The sequence below is a fragment of the Phytophthora infestans genome, genomic scaffold, assembly GCF_000142945.1.
Source record: "Phytophthora infestans T30-4 supercont1.16 genomic scaffold, whole genome shotgun sequence".
Classification (NCBI taxonomy): Eukaryota; Oomycota; class Peronosporomycetes; order Peronosporales; family Peronosporaceae; genus Phytophthora; species Phytophthora infestans.
In genome coordinates this window covers 2,348,714-2,366,366 of record NW_003303743.1, presented here as the reverse complement: position 1 = coordinate 2,366,366, position 17,653 = coordinate 2,348,714, and the positions used below count along the sequence as shown (strand labels likewise).

Here is a 17,653-nt window from a genome sequence, read left to right as displayed (position 1 = left end):
CTTTCATCGGCGCAACACGCAAGGCCGAACTGAACGGGCCAGAGAGAGCTCAGTTGACAAGATCCTCAAGCCTGGACACCGCATACTCTAAGTCAACAGGGACGATTTATACTCACAAACACGTCATTGAGTAAAATAATTTAAGGTACCAACACTGTTGCGCGCGATCGCTTTTCCAGCGGAGATGTTTCCACGTTCTGTGACGTCATCGTTCGCTGGACCTCGAATTTGGTCTGCGACGGTAAGGCTTGCGTGTATCGTGCGAGTGGATTTGGCAACTGCTACGGACTTCGTTGCCGTGCGAAGCTGGGAGCCAACTTGGAACATCATGCGAGCTTCAGTTGTAAGATACGAAACTGGTATGCGATTTAGAAAACGGTGGCGACGTCGTGTGAGTGAAAGAAGAAGAGGTCCAGACTAGCAACGAGGAAGCCACCCACCACGAGATTAGTCACGAAGGAAGCGCACACCAGCAAATGTCGACAGCAATTGTGCATGTTGATGTCCACCTCAAATTCATCTACGAAGGCCGTGAGCTATGACCAAGGAATCCAAGGTGCCACCCCTGGAAATGGGAAAGTAAAAGTGTGGTTTCGCTAGCTTAAAGAAGTAGGGTGATGCTTAAGTTCTTGATGCTTGAGTTCTGCCCCCCCCCCCCCCCCCCGAAACCGGGCTCACATTTTTTTTTGTGTTGAGTGCTCGAGCTGCAGACAGGATTTTTTCAGGAAAGTAATGCCAGAACTCCATAAATGTCTACTTCCTCAGCTTCAGCAGCAAGGACTTGTTGCCCTTGATTTTTTTCTGCAGCTGCATCAGTCCGAAGATGAGAGCTTCAGATGTCGGCGGGCAACCGGGGACGTAGATATCGACAGGCACGACGCGGTCGACACCACGAGCGACGGCATACGAGTAGTGGTAGTAGCCGCCACCGTTGGCGCAGCTTCCAAGTGACACCACATAGCGAGGTTCCGGCATCTGGTCGTAGATTCGACGAAGAGCGGGCGCCATCTTGTTGGTCAGCGTTCCAGCCACGATCATGACATCCGTCTGACGAGGCGAGGCACGGAAGACCATCCCCATACGCTCGAAATCGTAACGCGAACCGGCTGAAACAAGACAGTGGCTCCCGCTCCCAGCTTTCATTTTGTAAGCTGGCACCTGGGGGAGATCACAGACAGTGAGCGCCAGGCCGTCTGGGAGACCTTACTGCTTCGCAGCGTGGGAGAAGTGGTCAAACATGGAGAGATCGTTCGGGTTGCAGCGTACTTCCGTGTGGGCCGCCAAGTTGTCAAACGAATTTGGAGGCGTGGAATCAATTCGATGGGAGATCGAGTAGCAGCCGTGGTCAAGTCAAGGAAGAGCGCATGTGGTAGCAACAATAGTCAAGATACGAATACGTTAAAGTGGTGACACGTACCGGCGTGCATCATTTCGACGGCACAGCATGCCAGACCGAACGAAATGGGCCACAGTGAGCTCTTCCGCCCCCAATTCACAAGGTCGTCGAGACGGGAAACCGCATATTCTGCAAATATGGGAACGGAAAAATAGTTACACGATGTTTAGAGAAAGATAGCTAAGAGCCTATAGCCATATTGCCTACCGGCACTGTCTCGGGCTGCGGCGTTGCCATTGAGAAGGTCGGCAACGTTGCCACGCTGCGAGGTCTGCAGCTTCTCTTGAAAAGCTCCAGCCACCGTGGAAGTGGTCTGGATCGCTCTCGACGAGTTAGCAACCACAGGACGAACGGTGCGGCGCAGAAGTTGAGAGCCGACGCGGAACATGGTGATCGATTAAGGTGAAATATACTCAAGGGGGAGACTACACCACAGGAATCTGCGGTCCGAATCACGACAGGAGGTCCAGCCCAAGGACAGCGGCAGATTGCGCTGATCCCTGCACTTGTGATGATGGCCACCTCGTGTGGGTTGCAAAAGAAGGTGAAGTTGCTGTCGGATGAGAGGCCACAACTCATGGGAAAAAGTTTGAGATCACTTGACGACAATCGGCACGGCACTGAATCTGAGTCGAGCTCTAAAGAATTTGCAGACCATAGTGAAAATAAGTCCGTCGCTTAGATAATGGCTTTGCAAGATTACGCTTTGCCGATGATGGCCACCAAAAGTGGACGCTTTATGAAATCAACCGAGAGCCCACCTCCGGCGCAGTCTTACTTGCGCAGCTTGAGCACCAGCGACTTGCTGCCCTTAAGTTTTTTCTGAAGCTGCATGACACCGAACAGCAGCGCCTCGGCGGTGGGAGGGCATCCAGGCACGTAGATGTCCACCGGAAGGATGCGATTCACACCGCGTACTACCGAGTACGAGTAGTGGTAGTAGCCGCCGCCGTTCGCACAGCTTCCCATCGAGATGACAAACTTTGGCTCGGGCATTTGGTCGTAGATACGGCGGAGAGCAGGAGCCATTTTGTTTGTGACGGTGCCAGCGACGATCATGACGTCGGTGCATCGAGGTGACGCGCGGAAGAGCAGACCCATACGCTCAAAGTCATAGCGCGAGCCGGCTATGAGCGCTGTTAGCTACGGACACTTTATTGCAGAGAATCAAGAGACGACGTACCGGTGTGCATCATCTCGACGGCGCAGCAGGCCAGGCCAAAGGAAAGAGGCCACAAGGAGCTCTTCTTACTCCAGTTCATCAGGTCATCGAGGCGAGACACGACGTACTCTTGAAAGGGCAAAGAAAATAGTCAGAAGCAATTGTGTTTTTGAAGTGTTCACGTCACGTACCAGCTCCATTTCGTGCTACAGCATTTCCACCAAGGAGATCTCCGATGTCACCACGCTGCTGAAGTGCAGATTCGTTCGCAGCAGTTGAAGTCGTATGAAAGACACGGTCGCTGATAGCGGCTACAGGTGTTTGCCTTGGCACAGACACACCACGTGGAAGGAGTTTTGAGCTAGCGCGCAGCATCAACTCTGATCAGCTAAATCAGGTTCTCAAGGAAATGAACTGGTCTCGTGGAGGCAACAAGGGATATGACCCCCAAGGTCTCGAATTTGTGATCGTCCGCTTACTCGCAGCGACGATGATGTCAAGCACCCGAGTGCAAGCCAATGAAGGACGAGCTTGTTGAGAGATCCACCTGATTACTGCATGCAAGGAGACGATTGCTCTTGGCAAAGGTTACGGCACGGCCGGCCTTATAACCCAATCGGAAACATTTGCAAGGTACGTTTGCAAATTGACATTGGCAACTTCTGTTGCAAGTTGCACTTTGGCAAATGTTCATTCATTTTGCTTTTGTGTATTCTCTCAACGTTATACAGATGCTCGGAGCAGTATTTACCCCAAGCAGTCAACGTCGCTGTCTACTTCCTCAACTTAAGCAGCAACGACTTGTTGCCCTTGACCTTTTTCTGAAGCTGCATAAGTCCGAACAGCAGCGCCTCGGCCGTGGGCGGGCAGCCGGGCACGTAGATGTCCACGGGGATCACGCGGTCCGCGCCGCGCACCACGGCGTATGAGTAGTGGTAGTAGCCACCACCATTGGCACAGCTGCCCATGGAGACCACGTAGCGTGGCTCGGGCATCTGGTCGTACACGCGGCGCAAAGCCGGCGCCATCTTGTTGGTCAGTGTTCCGGCCACGATCATGACGTCCGTCTGACGCGGAGAGGCACGGAACACCATACCCATACGCTCAAAGTCGTAACGCGAACCAGCTACATTGAGGGAGCAAGTGTCAGCAAATATAGCGACGACAAGAGGGCAACAACGTACCGGAGTGCATCATTTCGACGGCGCAGCAAGCGAGACCGAACGTGATGGGCCACAGCGAGCTCTTGCGGCCCCAGTTTACCAGGTCATCCACGCGGGACACGACGTACTCTGTGAGGGAGCAATGACAGCGGTTAAGGGAGCTTGTGGGTCAAGAGATCGACTCGAGTGGGTCCGTACCGACGCCGTTGCGGGCTGTGGCGTTGCCGCCCAGCAGCTCCTGGATGTTGCCACGCTCGGCGGGAGCCGAGGACAAAGAGGTGACAGGGACCGCCGAGGCGCAGCGGACGGCGGACGTGCGGGCCAGAGCCCCTGAGCGACGTACGAGAGTCAGCATAATCGACTTGCTGTGTGTGAGGTGTCGATCGATTCTAGCCGCCCACTTGGGAGACCGGAACCACCAAAATCCCTGTGAATGTAGCTGTTGGAGAAAACCGATAATGACAGGAAAACGGAAATGGAAGGAGTTCTCGAAGCGAGAATTCATTTTCGACATGATTAAAAGACAGAGGATGCGACCGTCGGAATGGAAAATATGATGTGCCATACGTAACGGACGTTGAAGTCCGGCATCGGGCGTGGAAGACAAAAGCAGGAAAATTCAGTGTTTCAAAGGTACTTGGAAAGCAAGGAGTTTGCCAAGACTATGGACAACATGGCAGTGATAACTTACCGGCGCTCAAGCAGACACTGGATTTACTGACCAAGTTTTCGGGCGAAGCGGACAGTGTAGCTGTTGAAAAAGTACGGTAACTAACTGTTCGACGTAGCAAGTAGCAAAATGAGTAGCCGACCATGGTCTATAAACCTCTCGTAGGCACTAAAAGTGCACAAGTACATTTTTGTCAAGAAAAGGAGAAGAGGAGCTCGTTGAAGTTCTACCGTGAAAACTGTCAATTTCTTCTCTGTGTGATCTCAGCACTTGTAGACGAGCACACCGATCTCGCCTACGTACAGATACAGCATGTGCCTCTGCTGGTAGCTGATGTCGAACCCGTAGCCTTCGCCGATGAAGCAATGCCACGACGACCCGAACTTCTTGTCCATACTCTGCTTGATGAGCTGTGCTGCAGTCTCGTAATTCTTCATAGGAACGTGCTTATCGCACGCCATCGTGATGATCTCGATGGTCTCTGTACACACTTCCGCTGTCATGTCATTGTGCTTTAAGTGCGATCGCGACGAAATCTTGCGGTACTCCTGCCATGTGATCTCCGACGAGTTGTCGTTCTTCGCTGCCTCTGGCATCTTGTCAAATCTTGAATGGACAGTGACTCTTCAAAGTGTCTACTTATAGATTTCTAAAAGGTATCCAGTAGCAGGTATTATTATGGGACTTTTTTAAAGCTCTTACAATAAAAGAAGGACGACCTTAGCGTCCAGGTTTCCCAGATTGAAAAAATACTCAGAAATCTGATTCTCCATGGATAGTCCAGCTAGGGAGCCAGGTTTCGCCCAGGTTTCCTTTTAGAGAACGGAATCAGACTTGGTAATTTACATTCGGGAACTTAAATGACCAAATCAGGTATTTTCCAGGTATAAAACCTGGGATACTCATGTGTGCACGACTTAGGCTAAAGTGGAAATGATCGTAGGCAGTCGACGTCGGAACTCACCGCAACCAATCGTTTTCTTCACCGTTTACCCAGGTATTTTACAGGTTTTAAAACCTGGGCAAATCATGTGTGCGCTACTTAGAAAAATTCTAGAGTGACGGCCGCTGCGGTGTGTCGGCGCTCACGCTCATGGTGGCGTACCACGAATGTACCATTATCGACTTCTGCCACATACAGTCATTGTCCAGGTTTTGCCCAAGAATTGACCATGTATTAAAATCGTTAGTATTTACATGCATGTTGCACTGACGGATATGCACGAATAACTAGCGCGGCCTCAACTTCATGACTGCGTGCAGCATCTCCCACCTCAGCTTCGTAATACCAGCTGGGGACACATCGCTGGGGGATTCGCTGCTCACGCAAGTCCAGAAAAACCGGCACACAAACACACCGCAACTGTCACTGTCCGTTTGCACCGGCTCGGTTACTTTCAAAGCTTTGTAGGAATCGTCACGTAGAGGCCCAGTACGGATTTCTTCAGCCATCTTCTGCAACCGTTTCTTGTTTCTCTTACCGCCCATGCTGTCGTACATCTTGACAACCTTGGTGTCTCGGTCAACCACGAGGCATCCCCAATGCGTGCCACCAAAATTGATAGGAAGAAGCACGAATTGGTGCGAGGCAACACTTTCACCAACTTTGTCGAGCGTGCTTGTAGAGATACGACTTTTGGTGGCCTTTGGTTGGGTTCCATTCTTGGCATCTTTGGCTTTTTGGGGGGGGGCGGAATGACGACTGTACAATTGTTCTTGTACCGTGCGAGACAAACCGCAAAAGCACGCATGGCATTATCGTTTAGCCAAGCGGAATCTCGAAAGCAAAAGAGATTGTTGTACGTCAGGTCGAATCCGAACCCAACCAGCGGTGTATACGGCCAACACTCCAGTATCTTTCCCATTATAATACCCGCTGAAGCGGAGTCACTGACCGCGGGTTTAACAGTGCTATTCAACCAGGTACAGCAAAGAACAGCATTGCGACAAGTATCTTGTAGCCCCCACAAGGATTTCATAGCTTCCAGTTGCTCTCTGGTGAACTGACCAGCTTTTTCAATTGACACCACGTAACTCTCAATGCTGCCCATTCGTTCACCGTCACTGTCCAACTCAATTTCTTCATCTAGCGCCAATCCGCCCCTTAACTTATCCAACGCATCATCAACAAGCGATTCGACTAGCCGGAATCGCACTCGATCTGGCACGTAATCTCCGTCGACGCGCCACTGAATTGACCTTCCCTCACCATTCTTGTTGACCGGAAAGGTAGTAAGGAAAGACCCAACTTCGCGAACTCCAGGCATGATCATCCATAGAGTAGACACCACATCGCAGACGTCGTTATCTCTTAAAAGAGCGCGTAGTTTCATCCCGTTATTGTACTCTTTTAGTGCTAACGCCGCCTTCACTTTCATCGCCGAACGATTCAAATGAGGTCGCCCGGCCCTTCTGACCTTACCATTCAGCTTGATTTTTGGTGGTTGGGCTGCGGTCGTAGACATCTCTGCTGCTTGAGTCGCAGGACCAGCCACCTGAGTGGGCGGTACGTCGTCGGAATCATCCTTGGTAGCCACATTCGCATCGCTAGCCTCAGTATCTTGCTGTTGTTCAGAATCCACCCCTGCTCCACTTTCACCTGCTCCTCCATCCGAGTTGTCATCATCATGTCTGTTGTCACCGTCTCGATTGGGGGCAGAATGCTCTGCCGTGGGTTGTCCATTCCTCATGTTGTACCACCATTGATCCAACTGCGACATCGCACTAGCGAAGGCATCGTCTTCGAACCTCGCAAGCTCACCACTGATGCGACTAAGTGCCTGCTGAGCACGTCTGTATTTCTCTGCTTCACTCAACCTTCCACCAGCAGATTGTGAATGGGCTTTGTATATCTTAGCCACAAACGGTGCCGCCACCTCTGTCAACTCCTGTTGCGAGAGCCGGCTTTGACCAAACCACCTGCAAAACACATACCTGGTTAATACCTGATGAAAACATGGCCAATACCTGGACGCAAAGTCAACATACCTTGGCGCAATTGTCGAGAACGGGATAATGAATGGGTTGCCACAGCGCTTTCGGTACATCATGGCGTGTCTGCAGGGAAGCTTCATGGTCTGAGCAAACTCACAGTCGCACAAGTAACCCTCTTTCTCGATAAGATACTCACGTTTACCACCGCTGACAGTGACAGTAGTGCCATTGTCGGTAAACGTGTAGTTGTTAGCAACAGCATCATCCGTAGCAACATCGTATTGAGCATTGATCGCTACCGCCACCCAACGTGTTGTCATTCCCAGCGCTACATTTATTTCTTCTGAGTAGGACACGTCCCGTAAGGTGCCAGGCATCTCGACCTTGGACCGATAGTCTTCCTCTTTGCGTCGCTGGTAGTCCAAAAGCACCTTCAAACTAGCTCTCATTGTAAAGTGGCCTTTGAGATGCCGTTTGAGCTTACCAAATAGGCTCTCCACGCGGTTGTTGGTGTGATTTCCGAAGTGAGGCAGATCAACGCGATACGCCATCACCCACATCTCGCAGCAGTCGCTCCAGTTTTTGTCAAAATACTCCCACAGATCGGTGCGATCATCTCGGCAAGCGAGGCTCTTAAACTCTTCACGGTGCGTATGGTAGTCTTCCTCTGTCCTGGAGTAAGTCATGTTGGTGATGGCTTGTTTCATCTGCGCTAAAACATCCTCGTCGTAAGCACCGTACGACTTAGATTTTCTGATCGTCTCATGCAACCACTTGATCACGTGAAAGTGGCAATACAGCACCCGAGCTTCGGGAAGCTTCTTGCGAACCACCTCGACTTCGCGCATGTCCTTGTCGACGATCACAATACGGACGAACCGCCAGTGTTCGTTCGCACGCTTGAAATGATCCAAGCACTTGGCCATATGCCAGTCACCGTTCGTTTCGATTAACGAATACTGGACAGGCTGGCCTTGGCCAAACTGGTCCATACCAACCATCGTAAAAAGCTGGTAGTTGTACCTAACCATACACAAAGTCTGGTCAAAATCTGGTCATACCTGGGGAAAACCTGTCCAATTACTACCATGCAACTTACTGATTGGTTTTGTGCGTACAGTCCATTTGAATCACCTCGGGGAAGTTGTCCAACATCGCACGCATATGCTCACTAGTGAAGGAAAGCACACCGGTATCTCCACGTGCACTTTCGTGCACCGAAGAAACATTTGCCGATGACTCTCTGTTGAAGTCCATAATCATCTCAGCCACGGCATCGTTATCAGACAACTCCACACCTGCGAATACATCAAGTTAGAGGGGAACAAGACGACAAGACATGTAATCAAACCAAACATTTACCTTGATTACGCAGCCGGCGAAGTAGATTGTGCACATCATCCATGGAGACTCGGTGCTTTGAGTTCTCTCGAATGTAGTTGTACACGCTTGTTGTCCCGGCTTCGGATTCAACCAGCAGCTCAATACCTGGCATCAAAGGTGAGTCCGCCGGAACCTGGCGAATACCTGGATAAGACCTGTAAATGTCTTCGGAGACACAATGATTATGGGCGTACACTTCACGCTTCATCACAACGCTCCATTGACCGTCACTACGCTTGGTAGCTTGAGCCAGCATCTGAAACGGACAATCGGTAGTACTCAGCTTGTGTGACGTCCGCTTTCCCGTTGATCTGTCACGTTCGGACCACCCATGCGTACAGATAAACTTGCGCTGATAAGGTTCCATCTCTGCAGGGACGAGAGGCAACTCTGAGTCAGGAAGCCCTTGGTACCTCACTTGGCGCCGAAGATCAGCATTCCTGCGGGCTACATTGATCACCTCTTTCACCACGATTTTTTGGCGCGTCGCCTCCATGTATTCCTTGAGAGGCTGCTCCAGCGAGGCCCACGAATCATGATGCGCCTTAAATACAGGGACCTGAACCAGCTCTTCTTCTTCGACATCGGAGACGGTTCTTTTCTTTCCTTGACGACGCTTACTCGTTGGTTCCGTCTCCACTTCATCTTCTTCCACTTCACCCTCTTCCCCTTCGCCCGAAGCGACCTTTTCCTCCTCTGCATCCTCTTCATCTCCCACCGAATCGTCCTCTTCATCGCCCGTAGTCTTCTTTGCTTCACTCGACGTGTCCACACCTCCCTGCCCTTCCTCGCCATCTCCTACTTCATCTGCGACGTCTTCTGTTGCCTCCTCCACTCGCTCTTGAGCATTGCTGTCCTCTGCTACTTCAGTTGGACTAGGGCGAGATGTCTCCATACTTTCTCTGGCGTGTGCTCTCTCTGAGCGCGTACGCGCCGCACGCAAGAGAGCGAGGTTAGCCTGACGAGCTTCCTCGGCCACACGCTCTTGCTCTGCCATCTTCGCCTTGATCTGGGCAGTCTTGTTCGTGCGTGCCATCCTCGGGGCGTTGGGGGGGGGGCTGCCACGTGTCTCCCTAACTGGTGGCTAGGAATCAAAAGAAGAAAATGAGAGTAATTTAAACCGTTAAAACTCTACCTGGACAATACCTGCCGGTATACCTGGACAATACCTGAGTGATAAAACCTGGACAAGAGGGGTGCCGATAAAAGAAGTACCAGCTCTCGATTGGAAGGAAACACGACTATTTTTTAAGAAATCTATCCCAAGGTTGTACTACCAATCTGAGAAAGCCTTACTCCTCCAGTCCTCCTAGGAGTCCTCCTGCCACAATGGATAATCGGTATATCCCACCTTCAACGGGTCGGTCCACGCTCGCGGATAGAATGTTTTGGTGTCGAATTTACTCAGAGGCTTGTCGGCCTTGAGACGCTCCACAATGTCAGGTGTGCCGATGAAGTCTCGTCCGAAGGCAATGATGTCGTCGTAGCCTTCCTCGACGTTCTTGATGGCAGTCTCACGGTTAAAGCCACCAGCTGCAATGATCACACTCTTGTACATTGGACGAAACACCGGTGAAATGCCTCCTTCCGGGACCAACGGCCCCGTGAAGTGCCAACCATAAGGCTCAACTAGGTGAAGGTAGGCTAGGTCGAACTCATTCAACTTACGGATCACGTAGCCATACGCTTCCAGCGGATTCGAATCCGTACAGGCAAAGGTGATGCCATATGGTGAGAGGCGAATCGCCACCTTACTCGAATCTGCCACAGAGAGGATGCCTTCAATCGCCTCCAACAGAAAGCGCGCGCGGTTCTCAATCGATCCACCGTACTGGTCGGTACGCTTGTTGGTCGTGTCGCAGAGGAATTGTTCCAGCAGATAACCGTTAGCAGCGTGCAGCTCCACGCCGTCAAAACCTGCAGCGAGGGCATTCTTCGTCGCTGTTTTGTAGTCCTCCACAATTCCAGGAATCTCGTCAGCTTCTAGAGCGCGCGGTGTCACGTGGTCCTTACGACCCTCAGCAGTGACAGCGTGGCTTGTCACCGCCTCCATGCTGGTGGCGCTGGCCGACACGGGCAATTATCCGTTTGGTTGGTTCAGTGGATGGCTCACACGACCCGTGTGCCACAATTGTGCGAATACCTTGCCACCCTTCGCATGGACGGCCTTGGTGACAGGCTTCCACGCCTCCACTTGCTCCTGTGTGTACACTCCAGGAGCTCCGAAATAGCCGTTGCCTTGCTTGGAGATGTCAGTGGCCTCCGAGATGATCAGACCGCCGTCGGTGGTACGACTCAGAGGCGATGGATTTGGGTTCACCTTCAGCTCCCGTACGAAGTCTTGTCAGAGGAGCCATGGCCACTCGGTGTTTGAGCTGGATGGGGTTCTTGCCGCCTAAAGTCACGGGCGTGAAGAGCTTTGGAGTCGACGGAGCCATTGTTCGAAGTCTCTAATCGCTTGTGCTTCGGAAAAAAAGTTTGAAAGTGAGCAGCAATGACCACGAGCAGCTTCGACCTTGGACGCGCGCAAGCTTACACGACAACTTGGGTCAACGTAATATACATGTAGCACTATCGCCCTAATCTTCAGCTGTAGTCACCCGAGCTTACACGACATGTTGGGTCAACGTAATCAGCAAATACATGTACAGAAGTCCCCCTGAATAAGCATAGCTTGTACTACCCCTTTATATCGGACCCCATGGATTGGGGATACTGTACATGTATTTTACAAGAGCGCTGAGAATTCCCTATGCAAAATAATCAGACGATCCCCCCATACGATTATTGAAGGGGACTTCTGTACTTTGAACCGCTCTTGTTTTGTAAAACCTTAATTAACATGTACCGTAGATGACAAAAACACACACACGACAAAAGTTTTTTTTTCGAGAAAAAGACACATTCTCCTACTCCCCTAACAATCGGAAGATACCGGTACATGCCTGCGTAGCCAGGTAATCATGAAGAGAGATGTTCTCTCAGATTCTTTTCATTCCTGACATGAAGTTGAAATTATTAACAGTGGAGGCCTTCACAATTATATTTGACATTTTAGCATTATGACATAATATTATTATGTATACATGTAATTGCGGCTACATATAGACAACGCTTCTCCACCTACGCGATGTAGGTTGTTTGTGTATAGCACTTCACAAAACAGAGCACAACAAACCTCCCTTTACAAATACCTCTGTAGCTCACTTTCGGTATACCAGGAGGCAGTCTAATTATCGCACCACCAGCCATTCTTGCAGCGGCATGACACCACCGCTGCTCGCTTCTCTAAAATCACTTCTTCTATTCTCGTATTTTCATCAAGTACTCCTAGGCTCTCTACGATACATGTACCTGCCATAGGATATGAGCCCAAGCCAAGCCTCAAGCGACGACTTCCCCCGACTTGTCGGCACCGACGACTTCGACGTGTGGAAGACCCGCGTGTGCGCAGCCCTCGATGGCAAGCACCTCCTCGGCTTTGTGACCAAGCCTGAATACGATGGCATCTCCGACGAGGAAAGTGAAGAGAGTGGGAGCGACATGTCCGACGTGGACGACCCGCCGATGTCCAAGCCGGCAGATGTCGCCCAAATCGACTCCGACGCTGTGGACTACGACGAGAGCGACGACGACCTCAAGCCGCCGTCCGGCTCCGACGATGAAGACTCCGACGAGAGCTCTGACTCTTCCGCCAAGGCCAAGAATCTGCCGGTCGTACGCCCGATCAACCTCCGCAAGATGCGAAAGGAGTGCCAGCCCCTGAGCCAGCGCGAACGCCGTCGCCAGGAAGCCAAGACCAAGGCGTTCCTGATGAAGACCATGGATAACACGCACGTTCGGCTGGTCCAGCATCTCACGACTTCGTACGCCATCTTTTCGTACATTTGCGAGAAGTACGAAGGCGCAGCGTTCAATGGCGACCCCTACTTCATCCAGCACTACTTGATGGAGATCAAGTACGAGGAAGGCTCAGATCTAACTGAGCTCTTTCTGAGGCTGGAGAACGCAATGAAAGCCGCGCCTGAAGATACCGAATCGGTGATGACCGAGAGACAGAAGTCTATCTATCTGTTCCACTCGATGCCCAAGTCCTGGAAGAACGATCTCCGCATCTGGAAGGGACAACGGAAGTACATCCCGTATGAAGACCTCAAACAGAGTATCGAAGGCAAGGTCCGCGACATCCAAGCTCAGGAACGATACACGCTCTCGAAGGGAACACCCGAGACAAGTGACACCAAGAATGAGCGTGCTCTAGTGGCTACCGGACCTTCTGCCCAGCGTAACGACACTCGTGGTGAGGATATATGCTCCTACAGTGACCGTCCACGTCACAACATTCGTCAATGTCGCGGTCTGCAGAAAGATCTGCGGTCGAGTCAAGGCTGACACTGTCTTGTCTGCCAACTTTGCATTCAAGAACACCGTGACTCGAGAGCATCCCTACCGCGGCTCCAAGAACTGGAAGCAAGGACGCCCCATCAGCAGAGGTGCTAACAACCACAGAGACAAGAACCGTGGTGGCCGTGGCGAGGAGCACAATCATGCGAATAGTGGCAAGTAACGCGGTCGTGAACAAGGCAACAATCGTCCGTTTGAATCTGACAATGACGACGACGGCGACAATGACGGCGAGAACAGCCGAAAGGTGTTTCATCAAGGCCGTCGCGATGTCGGTTTGATTGCAGTTGCGACGTCGATCAACCCACCAGTGAGCCTCACAGTCAAAGCCAGTGTTCAAGTGGGCCCTACCTGAACCATCGCCTCTGGATGTACGCGCCACGTGACGCACGAATCTCAGTGCTTCAGGGAAATTTTCACAAGTGATGGATCGATCACTGTGGGAGGCAACAACCAGATCCCAATAGAAGGCTTTCGACGTGTTGAACTGGAAGTCACTGACTCCAAAGGTAACTCGAAGACGATCACTCTTCATGAAGCTCTGTACGCGCCGCTTCTGCAGTTCAACCTGCTGTCAGTCCCGGCTGCCGTGAAGCAAGACTACCGCTTCAGCTTTGATCGCAAACAGTGTGCTGTACAGACAGACCAGCGCTTCAAGATCAAGGTGGCAATGGCGACCAACACTGATTTGTATCCGTTTCAGGCTCAACCAGTGGTGACCGCAAAGGCACTTGTGGCCTCGGGTAAGCATCGAGCTTTTCTGCTTTTGCACAAACATCTTGGCCATCCTAACGCTCGCATTCTGCACGAACTATCAAGGAGCCAAGCCATTGATGGACTCGATGACTCTGCTGCTGTAGACCGTTCAGCTCAGCTCTTCTGTACTTCATGCACGTTAGCGAAGTCACATCGTGCACCATTCTATCCTAATAGCGTTGTTGAACGTGCCACATCTCCCTTGGGAAAAATGCATTCAGATATCTGTGGTCCATTTCCTGTGACTAGCCTTACTGGTTGCTGATACTTTGTGATCTTTATCGATGATTTCTCCCGTATCATGCTCACCTATCCTATAAAGAGCCGTAGCGAACTATACGAATGCTATGAGACTTTTAGGAGGAAAGCTCTAAACATCTACCGACGCGACGTCAATGTACTTCATCATACTCACGACATTGAAGACCACGACATTCAACGGTTTCAAGCGGATAATACGAAAGAATACGAGAAACTTGGCCGCATAATCTTTCAAAAGTATGGTACCCACGCTCAGTTTACGAGCGCGTACACACCTCAGCAAAATTGTGTTGCTGAACGACGCATGCGAACTATCATGGAACGGGTACGAGCCCTACTGTTGGACGGAAAGCTCCCAAAGCAACTCTGGGCGGAATGTGTCTGTCACGTGACCACGCTGATCAACATGACACCTAGCTCCAAGACAGCCCAACGCACTCCATTTGAAATGTGGTATAACAGACTACCATCCACGCAGTAAATGAAAGTGCTCCGATGCAGTGCATACGCTCACATTCCTGATCAATACCGAGACAAACTCGACGCCAGAGCTAGACTGTGTATGTACCTTGACGTCCCGGATCACAAGAAAGGATATCGTCTGATGGAGCTCAACACCCATGCTATTGTCTACAGCAGGGATATAGTATTTAAAGAGGATGAATTCCCCTCTCTCGCCAACTTGACGTACAACACAGGATACGCAGATGCTACAATCTGCACCTCCACCAGTACCTGAAATTGCAACGCATGCACCGCAATGGTCACATCCGTACCGCCTACACCTGCGGAGATCACCAAATAGCGCAGACCTCCATCATTCAGGGAGGCGCTCGATGATGATAAAGTGGTACACTATTAATTTAAAACGGAGACGCGATTTGATCCTCCATCTCCTCCTGCCCCTAAGTGGCCCCGTCTAATACATGACACGGAGGTAACGTTCAATTCTGAAGAAGACTTACAGGAAAAGGAAGAGCGTAAACAATTACTGTACACTTTACTCGCTATTCGGTATGTGTCAGAATCCACTACGTATCGAGAGGCCATGCAGTCTTCTCATGCTCATCAGTGGTCCAAAACAGCAAATTCGGAATACGAGTCCCTCATGGACAATGAAACATGGGTGCTGGTACCACCACCTCTGGGACGGAAATACTTACAACCCGATGGGTCTTTGTAGTAAAGTATACCGGCACAGGATATATTGACCGCTTCAAAGCGCGTCTGATGATCAAAGACTTTCTTCAGGAATATGGCATTGACTACAATGAGATCTTCTCCCCAGTGATTCGAATGGAGGTCCTCCGACTCCTCCTTACGATCGCAGCCTTACTCGATCTAGAAATCCATCAGATGGATGTCAAAACATCATTTCCGAATGGATTCTTGGAGGAGATCTACATGGCTCAACCGGAAGGTTTCCAAATCCCGGGTAAGGATCACCTAGTGTGCAACCTTCTGAAAAGGCTGTACGGGTTGAAACAAGCCCCCACGTGTTTGGTATTAGACACTATCTGCCTTCCTTGGGAGTCCTGGGTTTCACAAGCTTATCAAAGACCGCTGTGTTTTCTGTCGCACGCGCAGCAATGTTACTTGCTACATCGCAGTGTATGTCGATGACTATCTCAATATTGCACCAGCACCAGCCCTCGTTCGCGAGCTAATATCAGCCCTAAAGAACAGGTTCTCCATGACAGATTTAGGGGAGGTGACGTACTTACTCGGCTGGTCTATTTGACGTGACCGTAAGAACCGAGCGATCTTTATCCACCAACACAAGTACGCTACGAAGGTCCTTGACCGCATCAGCGAATACATTCCGTACCCGATTACAGCTTCAGCAGAGAGGAACGTTAAATTTTTCTCAAGCAGTCAACCTAGCAATGATGCATAGAAAGATGCGATGAAAGACATTCCGTATCGTGAAGCAGTTGGTAATGTAATGTACCTTTTGGTAGGCACCAGGCCTGACATGGTATTCTATCTACGTGAGGTTAGTCGATTCCTAGCTAATCCAGGAATGGAGCTCTGGAGTGTTGTCGTTCGAGGTCTCAAGTATCTCTCAGATACAAAGAGCTACGGCCTTCTTCTTGGTGGATCACCTGATATCACACCACAAAACCTAGCAAATAGCTTGACAGCGTACTGTGACTCTGACTACGCTAACTGTTCCGACACGAGACGATCTGTCCGTGAATTTGTCCCTATGTTAGCAAATAGTCCAATCTCATGGCTCTCATACACCACACGGTGGTACTTTCAGCAACAGAGGCAGAATACATCGCCCTTTGTCACTGCATGCAAGAGGTGGTATCCCTCAAACTGCTCCTCATAGAGCTAGGCTTTGCCACAACCAAAGCAAACACTTTTCATGAGGACAATCAGAGCTGCATCAAGATCTGTTACAATCTAGAACTGCATGGGAGATCGAAACACGTACACACCCGGTTTTGTTTTGTACAAGAAAAAGTAGAACGACACGAATTCACCGTCGACTATTGCAACACAAAAGAAAGGGTTGCTGACATCTTCACTAACGTCTTAGACAAGCATCAGTTCAGAGAATTACGAACCAAACTTAGGATGAAACCCTTTTGAGCGTATAAAGCTCATTAGTGTATGAATATCACACAACCGCATGAAGCGTGCCCTCTCTAATGCAATCTTCTCTTTTTTTCAACTGGGTTTTTGAGTTTGTTCGCGACAAAGGTTTTTCCTCATTGAGGTCTCCCTGGTCAATGCGCCGAATTTTAACAGGCACATGAATATGTAATAATCCATGCACAAAGACAACAAATGGCTGGGAAAGTTTATTATCAATAAGGCAAAGCCGCGGAAATCCCTACCGACTCTTACCACCTACTTCTTAGTGAAGACGATAAACGGACGAATGAAGGACACGAAGTTGATTCAGGTAGCTTGATCCGGAATCATGACGCCGTCTTCATCAAGCAAGAGTCGTTTCACACCTTGTACATGTAGCACGAATGCATGATCATTGAAGGAGTCATTGTAAGCCGCACAGATGTAGAATCCATCGCGAAGCTCCAATTTCTCAAACACACGAGACCCGCGTCGACCACCAGTTGCGAAATTGTTCTTGACGAGGGCCTTGAAGACGAAGTCACGACGAGCATCACGAAGACCACGCAGAAACTCGAGAAAGATCGCTCACAATGTACCTTGAGACAGGTCAAATCCATACTCCTTGCGCATCTTCTTAACGCGGTCGTCGATGTCCTTCTGGGTAGCAATGTCTCCGTCGTCCAGCCAGCTTCGCCACCTGTACAAACGCCTTGAACATGCACAATCCAGACGTATCTGCGCCGATCGTGTGCTTACCAAACTCGTCTTGCTTGCATAACTTGTCGAATTCGCTGACGTCTGAGTCTTTCCACCTACCGACGAGAGCAATCTCCTCCTCGAAGCCGCCCTCCAGCAGCGGTTGTCTTGGCTCCCACGTGTGCTGGTAATACCGGCGGTTATGGCGGTGATACACCGCCCACAAGACGCGATACTCG

General features: G+C 50.6%; 4 protein-coding genes across 4 annotated transcripts; all 4 read right to left on the bottom strand.

Moving 5' to 3' along the window:
- Positions 1 to 753: 753 nt before the first annotated feature.
- PITG_09016 (NADH ubiquinone oxidoreductase, putative) lies at positions 754 to 1,784 on the bottom strand (the record flags this gene model as incomplete). The annotated part of the gene is made up of 3 exons (XM_002902998.1): positions 754 to 1,106; positions 1,418 to 1,525; positions 1,604 to 1,784. 3 exons carry the CDS (start codon positions 1,782 to 1,784, stop codon positions 754 to 756), a joined length of 642 nt encoding a protein of 213 aa, XP_002903044.1.
- A 1,459-nt stretch (positions 1,785 to 3,243) lies between these two features.
- PITG_09015 (NADH ubiquinone oxidoreductase, putative) lies at positions 3,244 to 4,089 on the bottom strand (the record flags this gene model as incomplete). The annotated part of the gene is made up of 3 exons (XM_002902997.1): positions 3,244 to 3,684; positions 3,743 to 3,850; positions 3,920 to 4,089. 3 exons carry the CDS (start codon positions 4,074 to 4,076, stop codon positions 3,332 to 3,334), a joined length of 618 nt encoding a protein of 205 aa, XP_002903043.1.
- A 4,331-nt stretch (positions 4,090 to 8,420) lies between these two features.
- On the bottom strand, positions 8,421 to 9,204 carry PITG_23315 (uncharacterized protein; the record flags this gene model as incomplete). Its single annotated transcript, XM_002902996.1, has 2 exons — positions 8,421 to 8,623; positions 8,697 to 9,204. The coding sequence occupies 2 exons, from the start codon at positions 9,202 to 9,204 to the stop codon at positions 8,421 to 8,423; spliced, it is 711 nt and encodes a 236-aa protein (XP_002903042.1).
- Positions 9,205 to 9,999: 795 nt separating this feature from the next.
- PITG_22873 (12-oxophytodienoate reductase, putative) lies at positions 10,000 to 11,146 on the bottom strand (the record flags this gene model as incomplete). Its single annotated transcript, XM_002902995.1, has 2 exons — positions 10,000 to 10,771; positions 10,986 to 11,146. The coding sequence occupies 2 exons, from the start codon at positions 11,144 to 11,146 to the stop codon at positions 10,018 to 10,020; spliced, it is 915 nt and encodes a 304-aa protein (XP_002903041.1).
- Positions 11,147 to 17,653: the final 6,507 nt, after the last annotated feature.